Genomic DNA, 15,177 nt, shown 5'->3' on the forward strand with positions numbered 1-15,177 from the left:
TGAGGTTCTGCACTGCTATTGCATTACATTTAAATCAGTGTCACCTGAAGATGAGGGAATGGCAGCTGCAGGATAAGAGCATTTCATTGAACTCTTCCTTCTTTGCTTGGCCTTTAACCATTCCCTGTGTCTCTTTCTCTCCCTTACTGCCTCCCGTGATGCTTGGATATGCAGAGCAGCAAGGGCTTTTGGAGAATATCTGTCACAAAACCATCCCGAAAGCAGAAACGGCTCAGGTAAGAGAACTGACATACCATGTTTGTGTCTGTGTGTGCATGCACCTGTTTATTAATAGTCTTTAGAATAAAAGTGCATCTATTTATCATATAAAGGGTTAATGTGAGACCTCGGCAGCAGAGAGACAGGAGGAGTCACCGTCTGGATGTCTGAAATGAGGAGGAAAGGCAGTTTGGTGACTCAGAGGTTGGGTGGGCTCTGGGGATGAGTTCAGTTTTGGTGGACAAGTGCCCTGTCATAAATTCACCCCTAGAGCTGGTGTCCTTGGAAGAAGTTTCACCTGGGAAGTGGCTGCACTGCACAAGGCTTCTGCACTGCTTTGTCACTCCTGGGTCTTACTTTCTCTGGGGAATTTAAAAAAAGGTGAGTTATACTGTTAACTGACATGCTTGGTGTATGAACAGTGATCTGTCTTTGCTGGCAAAGGTGACCTCTGGATTTATTCCCAGGATTTCCTTCAACAGGGGTTAGAATGAGATTTGCCTTGTCTGGTTGAGGACACCAGCACATGGTAGCTAATCTGTTATTTTTGTAGATGTAGAAATCACCCCTGTCAGCCTGTGATGAGTTCTGCTTGATGGCCACGAGGACACGGGAGAAACTCATTTCTAACAGAGCTGTGTCTTCTCTGTGAGAAAAGAAATAAATTCACTACAAAACCTATAGAAAATCCTGTGGAATCCACAGAAAATCCTTTGTGAGCAAGCAGCAGATTATTCTTTAGCATTGAACTGTTTTGCAGGGGATAAAGTTATTAAATAGAATGTAGAGTCATGTTATCATTTTGTGTGTGCCTGTGTGTTAAAACCTCTAAGGCAGGAAAGGTTAGAACCACTTGCTAAAGGAGCAAACCCAGTCACTCTGCTCATTGACCAGCTGAGTGAGTCCCTGCCTTTTTTCTTAGATCTGCTCTAATGACCTTCAAGTTGTCCTTGGCTGAATTGTGCTCACTGTGTGAATGGAAGGGCTTTAAAACAATGTATTGCAGTTTACTTTGACTTTTTTGGGGCTCCCCAGACCAGCGCTTAAGCCCTCTCTGCAGGTACCACATCTGTGCGCAATCCAGGGAAACCTCCTACCCGCTGACCCCCTCGGTGTATCAGGCTTGAGATTGTATTGAATCCAAGTGAACTTAGTTGCCCCAGATAAGAATCAAGCAGCGAGAGGTACACGTGGATATGCCACAATCCTTATGGGATCCTTAAGTATTGACATGGAAATAAAGAAAGTTGCCTAGAAGTGACTCTAAATGTTTATAAAAGAGGAAATAAAAAAAGAATTATCACTTTTAAGTCATCTTTTGAGATTCTGCAGTGTATAATTTAACACAGCCTGTAACATTTCTTTATATATAACCATGGTGGGAAGGTTGCTATCCTATAAATGTTGAGAGTGGAAAATTTGGCTCCCTTTTGTTTGTCCCAGTAGTCCAGTAATGGAGAAGTCAACTCTTTCCTTCCTGCACAAATTCTGTATATCTCAGTATCGCTTTCACAAGCTTCACCTCTGGCTCAGCAGAGCGCTTAAGCTGGATGATGAGCTTTCATCTGGTGACTCCAGTGAAACAAAGGGCTTCTTTATATACATTGAAGAGGCAGCACATATATAGAAGTACCTGAATCTGCCCCAACTCATCAGCTCGGCTGAGGGGTGCAGGGAGAGGCAGTTGTGGCTGGACAAGTCCACCAATGTCCTGTGGTTAAAGTCCTACTTGTGTGTGTTGGTGGCTTAGGTCCAGGAAGCTCAGCACACTGGACAATTGAGCTCTTGGTGCGTGAATGTCTGTGTTTGTGCCATTCTGGGCTTTCACCGTGTCTTCACCTGGTGGGATAAACCTTCTTTCTGCTGCAATAATCCCAGCTGTATGTGTGGATGCTCCCCGCATTGCCAACAGATTACAGCTGGGATTGAGGCTCTGGCTTAAATTTGAATGGAAGGAGTCAGGCCTTGACTTCAGTACTTTATAGTCTAGAAAAAAATGGTTTAAGAAAGGTTTAAAGTCATTGATGAATGCAGTGAGGGAAAAGGGTTGTGGTGTTTGAGGAGCAGGAAGGGGCAGAGCCTTCGGTGGGACAGTGGAGGCCCAAACAGAGGAGGGAAGGGCAGGATCCTCTTCTTCTGCAGATCCAGGAGCCAGAACCCACCTCTGTCCCTGCAGAGGACAATCCCTGTGCAGAAAATGAGGTGGTTGTGCATCTTTGGAATGCCAGCTCTCTTGCTGCTTTACCTGCTAATGCAACTCCTTGGCAGAAGGGTGGAAACACAGGAGACCCGCTGGCTGGATGGAGATGCCGAGTGTGCAGACACTGACCCAACTCACTCTGTTTCTGCTGCACTTTGTTCTCTGAGGATCGTCCGTTTGGGTTTTTTTTATCTTTAGAGTCCTCGACTCCAAGGGAAGTAGCTGGTATAACAGCTTTTGCAGCCTGCCTCTTGCTTCACATTCCACAACAGATCAAAGAGCGTATTCTTTGGGGATATTTTTTTACACCGCCCAGTCTATTTCTGGTGGCTCCTCCGGAGAGCTTGTGTGTATGTGTGTGGCAGAACAGTTTTGAGAAGTTGGGGAGTGGTAAGGAAGAACTACAGAGGGATTGTATATCAGCAGGATGGGCCAGCTGCCGTGTCCGAGCGTTTTCATGTCGGGTGAGTTATTTGCAAGGCTTTGTTTGCCTTCTGTTTTCAATGAAATGGCAGTCTGTCCATCTTCTGCTTCCTTCACCGGGGCAGTGGGTACATCAGCAGGAGGTACAGAGGACTGCAAGGTGTACACGTAGTGAGAAAAAAGTGAGGAAGGGTACATGTCATCGGTTACAACTTACGATTTTTCCTGATGTGAGGCCTGAGAACTTCATGGCGCAGAAATACTGTGACTGTCCCTTTGCAACTCTTCAACATCTTACTCTGGAGGAGGTTTTTCCAGGTGATGCGGAGGTACCTCTACCTCTTCTGTCGCTTCGCACAGAGTGCACTGCATTTGGTTACAGCAGGGACAACGGCAACACAGGTTTTTCTTCTGTTTTCCCTTTGGGAACACAAACCTGCATGGTGACGGCATATGAGTTTCTGGCAGCGGATGAAGTGATTGCCCCCTTGGGATCACTCAGTATTTTGTCCTGATCTTTGAGATATCCTGAGGAATTAAAAGGAGGGTTGGAGTGTGCAGCAGCTGGCGGGACACAGGTGTGTGGAGGGATGTGGTGCTGCGTGCTGATCCATCTCCTGTGCCGCTCCTGCCGCTGCTCGTTGCTGGCTGTCCACGCGGGCTGAAGGGCTGGGAAGGTGCCCAAGAGGAGCTCTCTCCCATGTTTGGTGTTCTGACTGCAAGGCTGCTGCCAGAGCCCTTGCTGGAGCTTTCTGGTACTTTCCAAAGGCTTTCCAGCTTGTCTGTGACGTGGTTTTAGCGTAGGAACGGGTGTCTCCTGGGACAGAACTAGAAGAAAGGCAGGGAAAAGGATTAAAATGTTGTGAAAGGGAAGTGTAAAAAGGCTGCAAGAGAGCAAAACATAGAAGAAATAATCACCAGAGCTCATGGGATAAGGGGTTTTGAACATTCCCAGGGTCCCCTTCTTCCAATTTAGATCTTGGAGGCCCCACACTGAGATGCTGCTTTAGATTTCTGTGTGCTGGAACTGTGAGACGAAAAAGACACGCAGGGCATGGGGCAGTGAAATTGAAAATGACAGCAGCAGAGCATTTGAGAAACTTCCTCCTGTCTGGGGAAGCAGAAACGCATCCCGGTGAGTTGGGATTCGGACACAAGGATCTTTTGCTGAGGAAAGGAAAGGGGTTGTGCTGGCTTTTTTTGGTTTTGTGTTTTGTCCCCTGGTACTTTTTTATCAGGCAGTTTCTGGTTCTGGCTGCTCTGGGTGAGCTGGGGGCAAAAGAGGGAAAGATCCCAGCGAGTATGAGACGTGCTTGGTGCTGCAGAGGTGAGGGACTTTGGGTCAGAGCTGCCTAGCAGGTCTTGACCCAAGTTCACTGTGATTCCTGCAGAAACAGCATCACTACTCCGGTTTGCATCAGTACAAACCAAAGGGGATAGCTACCTGAAACTGGAAGAAACTTCTTTTTGAGCTCAAAAAAAGTAATATTCACTTATTTTCTTTGTTCTTGCATGATGTTTCAGCCGTCAGTGAAAACAGTGAGTGTGTAAGAAGACGAGGGCATTGGTGAGCTTCCCCCAGCCCAGTAGCAATGGGTGGAGGTGGCGGGAGAAATATGTTTGCTGAGGTTACTGTGCCACATGCAGGGACCGCTTGTGTTTGTACCCTGGGCTTCTGCTGCTTCAGAATAGAGGGTGTGAGGGGAGCAGCCACACAACAGAGGCTCTGACACCGCCAGGAACTGCCGTGGGGCTCGAGAAACCCCCGTGTGGTGCTTTTTATGAGGCCGTGAGGCAAGGCTGCTGCCCTGTGGTGCTCCAAGAGAGACCTTCAGTTTGCCAGTGGAGTCTGGGTCAGGGTGAGCACCACGTCTGCCTTTTTCTCTAGAGAGTGTTTCCCCATCCCCAGGCTGGACCCCAGCAGCGCGTCTGTCCCAGCTCTCCCAGTGCGTCCCTGTGCTGGTGTGGGGAGGTGGCCTTTCTAAAAAGAGCCCGTGTTCCACAGGGGCTTGCAGGCAGCCTGCGTTTAGAGCAGAGCAGGGATGTGAAATCTCATCTCCGAAGGTTTCAGGCTGCTTCCAGGATCGGCCAGCGCGGGTATGGTGTGAGTGTATCCGAAAACTTGCTGTCAAATATGTTGTTTGCTTATAAAGTAAATAAAGCATAGGTCACGGTGTTACCATGGGAATGCAAAAGCCAGCGGTGGAGCTGCCACTTGCTCCTTTGGGTCATGTCTCACAGTAACAATTTCATCTATTCACATTAATGTTACAGGCCAGACTAAAAGGTTACTCATCTATGAGGCACAATGTCAGCAGCGTCTCTGGTTTGTTTTCTAGGCCCATTTCAGTGCAGAAGACTAATTGGAGCAATGTTGTCATAGTTAAGTGACCTTCTGTTTTCTCGGAGCAGCTCCCTTGCCTTTTCTCTGTGGTTTTTAGAGAAGCCTGTGATGTTCCCTCCTCGGGAGCGGTGGGGTCAGGGTGCCCCATAAAGTGACAGTGGGGCTGGCTTGGCCAGGCTGCAGGTGACCCCACAGCGCGCGCGCTGTGCCTGACATTTGCTTGCTTGACTCTGAAATGCCACTATGACCTTTTTTTAATTGCTGTATCTCCATTTTTATCTCCCTGCCTCATGCTTCAATATTTTGCACAGATTTCCTGGTTTTGACCGTGCCTGTTCCTTGGCTGTTTCAGCCCTGCAGACCAGCGAGGCTGGCAGGGCTAATGCTAAAGAAAGCATTTTCATCCCTAGCACTGCAAACAATGCTGCGAGTCCACGTACTGTAAACCTAAAATCTTTCCATTTGTCTTCAGTGGCCGAGACGGTTCTTTCATTTAAAGTCAGCATCAGAAATGTCAGATCCAGAGGTCCGGCGGAGGTGGAGCAGGGGACAGAGGGCTGTTTCTCTGAAATATATTTTTCTGAGATGACAGATCTTTTTTTAATAGGGTTTATCTGGATTCCCCTTTGCCACTTTGCTTCTGATGCTGGACCTGAGGTTTTAAATCTAAGGTACTTTAATCATCGGTTTGGCTGCTAAATACAGTAATAAATTTGGGCCTTTTTTTTGTTTAAGCTTCTGCATACGTCTTGTGGCTCTATTCTGCCTTGATTTATAAACTCCCCATCCCATGCGGTTACAAAGCAGTGTGCATCAGATATGGGTTTGGCTCGGCGAGTCCCCCACCGTTGTGAACAGCATCAGTCAGCTTGTCCCAGCGTGTTCCCTCCTCTAAGAAACGTGACAGCGAAAGACAATGTGAACGTCCTTTCACGGCTCACTACTTGGGTCACAGCAAGCGCTCGAGTTAGAGTTACTGAATGAGAAAGGACATATTGTAAGTATCTGATAGTAATAAGTGCCTCATTATCAGGAACTACATGTACTGAGAATGTGGATTCTTTCCTTCCCAAGATACTGCAAATTAACCAGTGCAGGTTATCGTTGCTATTGGTGATTGTGCCTTTGGTGATACACGTGCCCTGAGGACTGCATTGGGCAGTGCTGCGTGGAAGAAAGAAATATCAGAGCGGAGCAAGTGAAGCGAAAGCGACGTGTGTTCAAGTAAATAACAAGGTGGGTGAGAACCGGATTTGCCCTCAGGACTGGATTGTTGAGCCCCCAGGTAGACAGGGAAGTGATGAAAATCTGATTTAGATGTTTCTGTTACCAATAGACACAAGATCTACAGATCAGGCACGTTGATCCTCTTCCCTTCGTCTTGCTGTTACGTGTCTCAGGCACAACAAATCCATGTAGAGCATGAACATGAAAAGAAATCTGTTTGAGGAACCTGATGCGTCTGCTCCAGAGCAGCTGTACAGCTGTGAGACTGAGGTGCTGCTGATGGAGGCGAGCGTGGGAGCAGAGCTGTTGCCAGGCTCCCGAAATCACGCCAGCCTGGGCTGTGTGGCAGTTGGATGGAGCAGCTGGTTGTGGGAGAGATGCAAGAGCAACGTGAGAATGGGGTGGAAGGAGCAGCGGGGACAGGCAGGGGTGTTCACAGCTGGCTCCAGTTACTGCTGAACCTCCTGTTACTGTTTCTCTGTTCTCTTCACTGAACATCCCTGTGGCTCAGATTTGATTAGGTATTGATTTCTGGACCAGCTTGACTTCTTTCCCAGCAGAAACAAACTATTATATGAATCTAAAATGCCATAGTAGAAGCAGGTGCAGTGCTTTGGCACCTGATCCCAGTTCAGCGCAAGCACAGAGAGGGGAACTGGTCACTGGTAACGTCTCCAGGCTGCTGCTGTACGTGTGTGTGTGAATGATAGCGCAGACTGGCTCCCTGGAATGGTGCATATTCATTTTCAGAAGCCAGTAATTCCCTATGATGGATGTTTGAATCTCTTTTCCATCCATACTATTCTTTTTCTGTAGATAAATTCTTTATTAACTAGAAGTCTTGAATAAAGCTTCACATTCCCTTTCCATATGAAGTTGCTTCTCCAATGCGTAGCTACTGAAGACGCTAAATGGAATGAAAAGAAATAACGATCCGATTGTTTGACAAAGAGAATATTGGTGTGGTGACAGGCCTTTGTAGTGTAGACCATGAAAATTAGATAAGTACAAGAGAAAACACGTTGAGTAAAGGTCAAGTAAGGTAGGAAGAAAGGATTATCCTTGCATTTTGCATGCTGGGTCAGACAGGTCGTTTATGTTGAATATATCTGGTCAAGAATTGTAACCCTGCCATGATTTTAGTAAGGAATTGACTCTTACTTGAAACCAGTCAAGTCCTGCTTCCATGTCTGTTGATTTTATGGGGCTTATAAAGCAGAGGCTGGAATTGGTCTCTCTGCACTTGTGATCATCGGCATTTTCAGACGTACTGTGCTCTGGCCACTTCATTTTTCTATTTACCCACAGACGACAGAGTTCAGAGGTTCTCGGGTCTCTGAATCGCGGTGCTGTCGCTGTGTGGGTAAAGGTGCACGACCCTGTGTGTTTGCTCTGGTGAGGCCACGTGTCTTCCATAGGAATATTAATTTCAGGGCAACGGGGCAGCTGTCAGCCACTATTTTGTAGCATCTTAAGAAATATGTAGCATCATTGTGCCTACACGGATTATTAAATTTGACAAGTTGAGAGGAGTACTTAGAACTGGCCTTTGTTTTTAATTTAAAATATGGCGTGCTTGGCTCTGTTAGCCAGCACAGGTCTTGGCAGATCTCAGAGAGTGGTTTGGTGGTGTTTTCCCAAGACGTGCCCGCTCTAGAGCACAGTTTGTGCTGGGACTGGAGCGGGTCTGGGTTGCTGGAGGACAGATGTGGTGGCTGCTGTCCCTGGAGGGGTGACAAGTGGAGCCTGTGAACAGTTTCTGCACTGGTTGGTCTGTGACACCGCGTCCTGCAGTGGACATGCTGTTGAATGGCTGGTGGAACAGCTTCTTCCACTTGAATGGCTTAGAGTTGTGGTGCCAGCCCTTGTAGTCCAAGGAGGAGGTGCAGCTGTCCATGCTGGAGACCGTGCGTGTCCACCTTTCATATTTCACCTTGACAGTATCAGTGAGGCACATGGTTCCTCACTACACCTAGACATGCGTTTTGGACTTCATGTGAAGCCTGGCAAGGCAGCATTGGCTATAGATTCAGGAGGCATCAGCTATAGGTTGAAGAGGCACAGCTGTTCTGTAGGACTCCTCCAGGCTCCTCCTGGTCAGTCCAAGAGTCGCTCAGCTGCTGGCTACAGCGTCTGGAGACTGTGAGGTTTCACTAGGAGGCAAGTGGAACAGCCTGAGCTGTGTCAGCCTGAACAGTCCTGACAGTCACTTCTTGAGCTGAGTGGCCAGAGATGTGTTTATGTCCTCGTGGTGCTGGGGGATGTTGTATCTCAAGCAGAAAAATGTGATAAGGTGACACACTGTACCGGTACCAGCTCAGTTCAGTTCAGTCTGTGCTGCAAACAGAGACGGGTTGAGGCCCTGGGTGACATGAGCACAATCCAGGATGGGCTTTAGATTCAACATCTGAAAATATACATCCTCAACTTGGGAGGGCTCTTTCTGGAGGGGCACAAGAGGAAGTGGAATGTGGCAGCAGTGAAAGGTCCATGTTGCACACATCCAGCATCAGACTTGTCCTGAGATGGGTCTCTTCCTCCTTCCTCCCCTCACAGCCAGCTGCAAGGCAGCCAAGCCTTAGGTTGTTACCAGCTTCTTCAAGTCATGACTCAGGAGCTAAGGATGTTCATTCAATATGTACTGAACTAAAAGCTTGGCTTTGCTTTTTGCCTCTGCTTAAAATGCTGCTGCCTGTGCTGGACACTAATGATTTTATTTTTTCTGGGGTTGTAGTCACATGAATAATGCATTCCCTGCTGAGCCTTTTTACCAGTCCCCTGGCTGCTTCCCATCTGAAGGGAAGTGTAAGAGGTAATTAACAGCCACTTGAAAAAAGCATTAGCAGGTGGGTGGCAGCTACTGTAGGGTTCATGCATGGAATTGCCATGGAAATGCTGAGATTTCCTGGCACTTCATCCAGTGTGTGGGTTCCAAAGATAGTTGCACTCATGGGCCTCTCTCCTTTCCATCTTCCCACCCCACAAAGGGAGCGGCTGTGTTTTCCTTCAGGACGGTTTCCATGGGCTGCGCCGTCGCCATCTGCACACACGAGGAGCCCAGCTCGCCGGGGTGCTGTGCGGAGCAGGATGCTGTGTCACAGCTGCCAGCCGAGGCCTTTTTGCATTTCTTTCATGTCAAACCAATTGGCAGAAAATCAGGGAAAAATCCAAACAAACCCTGGTGGTTTGCCCCTTTCCTTTAGTTCTGAGACGTAATAACTTGGTGTGGGAAACACTCAGCGTTTTGCTTCTTTGAGAAGCTGGTGCGGGTCCTTGTCCTGCAAACGTTCACCCGCTCAGTATTGCTGAACTCCCTGAAGCAGACAGGACCGTACAGCTGAACGAGGCCTGTTTTGCACGTATGTGTTTTTAGGCCGGGCGCAGAGAGCTGCATTTGCTTCTAGCCTTGTTTGCTGGGTAGTTGCACGCTTAAAATATGGGGTATATCTGTGAGAAATGTCTCTCATTTCAGTACTAGCTCTGGACATTTACATGGGTGCGTGTCCATCTGACAGTAGGTTCCCCCAAGAACCTTTTATCTCTCCCTCGCTTCCCTGTTCTGCAGCCGTAACAAAGAGCCTCCTGAATGTGCTGGTGCCTGGGGTGCTTGGATTTTAAGGCAAACGTGTCATTTTTTTTCAGATCACCTGCTAGCAGACTCCTACATCGGCCAGGAGGACTCCCCCGAGATGCAGCAGGCAGCGCAGAACAAGCGCAGGCTCTCCGTCATCTCCGACGGCAAGTTCGAGAGGAGCTTCTCCGAGGAGCAGGCGGAGAAGATGCCAAGCGAGGGACCGAAGCCACGGGTCTACACCATCTCTGGCGAGAGGCCGATGCTGTCGGACCATGAGAACGAAAGCATGGAACTGGTGGTGATGAAGGGGGCTGCCCAAGAAGAATGCCACCACGGCCACCACGTGCACGGCGCGGGCGGCTCTCACGGTGTCGGGCGGCACTGCCGGGGCTGGCCGGGCAGCCGGCAGGGCTCCAAGGAGTGCCCGACCTGCACCCGCCTGGCTGCCCCTTCTCAGCATTCCTTTGACCTGGAGCAGCATCAGTCCGGCGAGACCGGGTGGCACAGAAAGAGGCTGGAGAGGATGTACAGTGTGGATCGGGTGTCTGGTGAGTGAGGGTGGGCGCAGGAGGGACACAAAGGGAGTCATCAGCACCGGGGAAGGGTGACAAGCATCTCATCCTGGCATGGAGGGTTGGTTTCCCCTTCAGCACCTTGCACTTGTGGAATGGGACTGTCAAAGGGAGAGTTTAAACAAAGCTGAGCTCAGTTTGAGGCCAGCTCGTCCAAGCCCCGCTGTCCCTGCTTCTGGCTTGTCAGCTGCAGATGACCTGGCTGGTTTTCGTGGCAGCTTCACGTAGCTTAGCGTGGTCGATCCCTGCGGGTTCTCTTTCTGTTGAAGGAACAGTGTCGCAGCACCGACATTAGTGCTCACACAGGAGGCAGTTCAGAGTGGGACCCCTCTCCTCTGCTGCCCTGTGGGGCTGAGGCAGGTGAAGCCTTTGTGAACACCTCAGGGTGCTCAGAGGGAGCCTTGGCTCGGGTACGATGTTCCATACTTTGGTGCATCTCCAAAATACTTGTCTGCATGGCTGGAAGCAGTTTAGCAGGTCCCTCACCTAGTGCCACCTTATGGTTTTTCCATAAATACTAGCAAATAACACAATATCGCACTTTCTTCCCCACTTACTGTCCATTTGCTTGATATTTTCAGGGAATGGGGCTTGCAATTATTAAATTACGTTTAAAAAATCCTGATTGTCTTTAAAACCTATTAACCAAATATATGTCACAATCTATGTGCTTTGAATTACAAGCTAGTACGCAGTCCGTCTTTGCCTGTCAGCTCTATACGTGGCTGGCAAAGAGTCTGACCTAATTTGTCTGATTTGTCCAGCCAGCAAAGGTCAAGGTTTTCTCCTTGAAAATAAATCGAGAGCTGTGGAGATCAAGCAGTCCATCTTTCCAGGGTTCATGGTTTTCTAGGAAATATCACAGTGATATTTACTGCAGGTAAAATCACAGGAGGGTTGGGCTCTGGGCTGTGTTTTCATGCCTAGATACTTGAAATTCTGTGACTAAATTAATACACGGACTAATAATAATTTTAAAAGAACTGATGATTTGAGTGTGCAGGACACCTACAGTCCCACTAATTCCTGCTTGTAGTTTTTAAGCATTTTTTCTTTTGGTTCCCTGTGATTTTTAGTCTTCACATCAGACACTACATGTGCAAGTTTAGACTCTCTTATTTTTATTGCTTAAGTGCAAGAAAAGGACTGAGAAGAGTTTTCCTATACGGAAGCCTTTTATGGTCATATGTGTTTCACCTGTTGAAAGAAGGCTCTGCCTATGATAGAGCAGCCAGAAAGCTTGTGTGAAAATGGGAAGTCATTGCAGTTCTAACCTTTCAGGAAAGGAGATCATAACCCCAGGGCTTGCTCTCGTGGAGACTGAGTTGAATCCGTTGCAGCCTCATGATGTGCACTGAAGTAAGAGGGAAAAATTCCTGTTCTAATGTTGATGGATTTATGTTAAAAGCTTTCCTGAACAAATCCAAATTGTACTCTGTGCTGCAGGACTGAAGCAGGTCACTTGATACGAAACCAAAGGAGAGCTCCAGATCACTGGTGGAGCAGTTTAACTCCTCATAGCTGGAGCTAAACGCCTCTGTTTGCTGGAAAACACGTCCTGGCAGATGCTGCAGAGAGATGCCGTGTTCTGTTTCTGTGCCCGGGGATTTATAACAGGTGTTTCCAACTAGGCAGCAATTTTTGTTAGAGCCACTTATCAGCGGGAAATGCAGATTTGCCTTTCTGAAAATGTATCGGAGTATTTACTGAAAAGGGAACAAAGTGGACAGTGCTGAACCTGCAGGGGCCTTGTATTTTGTGTTCCACACATGCGGCTGCACAGGCAGCGCTGAGACCAAACCCCATTGCGGTGCTGCCATCGTGGGATGGAAGTTTTCTCAGCTTGGTCTCCTTTGTGCTCTCTATCCGAGTGATGTTACTGAGAGAAAAACAGTTGAATGGCACAAGTGTCGCAGGTTGCAAGAAGTATTTGTTGGAATGTCCTTAGGCATGGCTGAAAAAACAGGGCGGAGATGAATGGAGGTGAGAGACTCCCAGAGGCTCACTTTGTGGTGCTTTCTCTGTTTGGATTTAAGTGATGCATTATTGCTGCAAACCAACACTCAGGGCAGGTAGGCCGGATTTGCGTAAGTTAAATATGGGGTTTTATGCTGAGTTTATGATGCCTAACACCGTTCCAGAGGAGCACAAGCTGTCATCTCCTGTGCTGCTCCCAGCACCTGACACCAACACATACACGCACGGACGGAGGTGCTGAGATGTTCGTGCTGAACGTGGGGGTTTCTTCCTCCTGTCCTACCCAGGTTTGTGGTTCCTTGGCAATTTCATCACAGTTGAAGGTAACAAGAAAGGAGATGATGATGCTCTGCCTGGCCGAAAAGAAGCGTGGTGCCCACTCCTGGAAGCACAACAGCCGTATTCATAATCTGAATTTTCATGCGCTGGTTGAGCTCTGGAGCAGAGCTGTGCCCCTTAATCCCCAGCTGTGTGCTCCTCTGCTGCTGTTCCACATCTGGCTGGTGAACAGGCCCCTCTGGAGGGTCACAAACCCCTTATTCTCCACTGAGCGCTGTGGGTGGGGGAGTGATGTTTTTCCTGTGTTGGAAGGGAGGCTTCAAGCGATTGTCCGGGCAGAACCTCCTGGGGATATTAGCTGTTGTTCAGACGCTCTGCTTTGAATCAAAGCTAGTGGCTTAAAAGCCGTGAGATGTATTAGGAGACTCAGTCCTTTGAGATGTGTAGACCCTGAGAAGCCTGTACAGAATTGTTGGCTAAGAAGGGATTTGTACAACTTCTCTTCCTTGCACTGCTTTTGTGGGCTTGAGACTTCAAACAGGTAATTTAAAGTCTGAGCTGGTTTGCATTTCTTCTCTATCTGTTTTTTTGGGGGAGGGCAGACATAGAAACTTCATAATAAGTATTTAGCATACTAGAATGCAGTTTTCATTTAACATATGTATTTCCTTAGGGTACGCTTATACAAAGCTTGATATAAACTGTGAACTGAGGAGTGTGTTACAGCTTTCGACAGGATTCCTTGGAAGCTTCACTTCAAAGGAGGCCTCCCCAGCTGCATTTAGCGTTTTTTGCATCTGTAATTGCAGCCACTTTTTGTACTTTCAGGGAACAGCCGGATGAGTCCATAGCAGATTATGATCTGCACAAAACGTTTGGTAAGGTGTCTGGTCTGTAGTAATTATGTCTGCGGTGCAGGGTTTGATTGGGTTTTGGCCAATGAAAGTGAATTAAAAAATAGTCTTGACAATGCCAGAATATTAATGACTGAGATACTGTAGTTGCTAATGATCTTAAAACTTGAATGAGCAAAGCAAGATGCGTGATCAGCAGCATCGAGCCACAAATTGGGAGTGAAGCAAGGGGAAAAATCAGGTAGCCCCAAATCCCAGGGATCCAGTCCGCCGAGATCTCACGCGTCTTTTGACGGTGGATTTTAATGACCCCAGATTCCCTGCCTGACCGACTTCAGCCTTGGTAGGAGCTGCTTCTTGGTCAGATTCCTCCACTGTCCCACACATGTAATTACTGACTTATTGTGGTGCCTACTTTTTGTCTTAGTGGTCGTTACGTGAAGATGATGCAGCGTCCTGATGGAATTGGGGAATATTCTGCAGTCGGTTCAGGCAGGGCAGTTACAAACACAGGGGAGCAGATAAGCACAGAGATATCTGCAGATTGTATAAATGATGTCCAAAACCAGAAAGACTCCTGAAGGGCCAGGTCATCGGGAGCCGATGTGTGAGTGGTAGAAAAAGAGTCTGTCTCTGGGTTACGGTTGTGAAGAGAGGAAGGTGACTGCTTTTCATCTTCCATGGGAGGCTGTGTCAGAAAGAACTGGATGAATGGGACATTGCAAACTAATGGTACAGAGGCTGGAAAATGCTTTTAATGAAAAATGTTTCTTTCCTCTGTTTGTTTTTGTGTTCAAATGTCTCTTCTGTAATTCCTGGATTATTCTAATCTTCCAGACTTAAAACAGAGTTTCCTTCTTCATTTGATAGATACAGGCTTAGCACAAATTCACAAAACACTCAGTGGTGGTGTTCATGATATGAGGAGGATGAGACTCTCCTGCTCAGTACAGGGCAGGATGCTGAAGAAAAGCACCAACAGAACGAGCCTGGGCAATGCTGCTGTCTCAAACACAGCTCTGCCGCTGCGTTCTCAGCCTTTGCTCTCTCTCTTCCAGATGATGTCCCCATACGAACCTGGTTCCCAAAAGAGAACCTCTTCAGTTTTCAAACCGCTACTACAACTATGCAAGCGTAAGTGAAACTACTGCCGTGGCTTTTACTGTGTCTCTGGAAGTTCGCGGCCTGCTCAAAGGTGTATCTGAGAGCCTGGAGCAATCGAGTTGTATGTTTGGCACTACAGTCTGAGGGTGGGGGAGACAGAGCACCTCATCTCTTATTAATTTTTTGCACTTTATTAGTTCTCTTTCTGACTATTCCCATTGGGTCCCAGGCTGGGACCCTCCACCACATCCTTCTGCTGCAGTCGCTGCCCTGAGGGAACGTTATTCCAGGCTTGCGCTGCGTCCGGCACTCCAGAGGAGTGCGTGTCTGTAGGGTGAGATAGCCCTACAGCTTCTGTGCTGGTCTGGACATTTGGAGAAGGCATCAGTAAAATCTCCGCAAAG

The 15,177-nt window shown here is 48.0% G+C and overlaps 1 protein-coding gene across 3 annotated transcripts in view; it reads left to right on the forward strand.

Moving 5' to 3' along the window:
• The window catches only part of NSMF (NMDA receptor synaptonuclear signaling and neuronal migration factor), a 47,259-nt gene that overhangs the window by 8,565 nt on the left and 23,517 nt on the right, over nt 1-15,177 (forward strand). For 2 of the 3 annotated variants that reach the window (XM_082067872.1, XM_082067873.1), the window contains exons 2-4: nt 175-236; nt 10,056-10,535; nt 14,728-14,803. In XM_082067872.1, coding sequence (XP_081923998.1) covers nt 175-236; nt 10,056-10,535; nt 14,728-14,803 — 618 coding nt within the window. The remainder of the gene's footprint in view (nt 1-174; nt 237-10,055; nt 10,536-14,727; nt 14,804-15,177) is intronic. The other variant, XM_082067874.1, reaches the window with a different exon arrangement.

Source organism: Streptopelia decaocto, assembly GCF_964273445.1.
Source record: "Streptopelia decaocto genome assembly, chromosome: 17".
Classification (NCBI taxonomy): Eukaryota; Metazoa; Chordata; class Aves; order Columbiformes; family Columbidae; genus Streptopelia; species Streptopelia decaocto.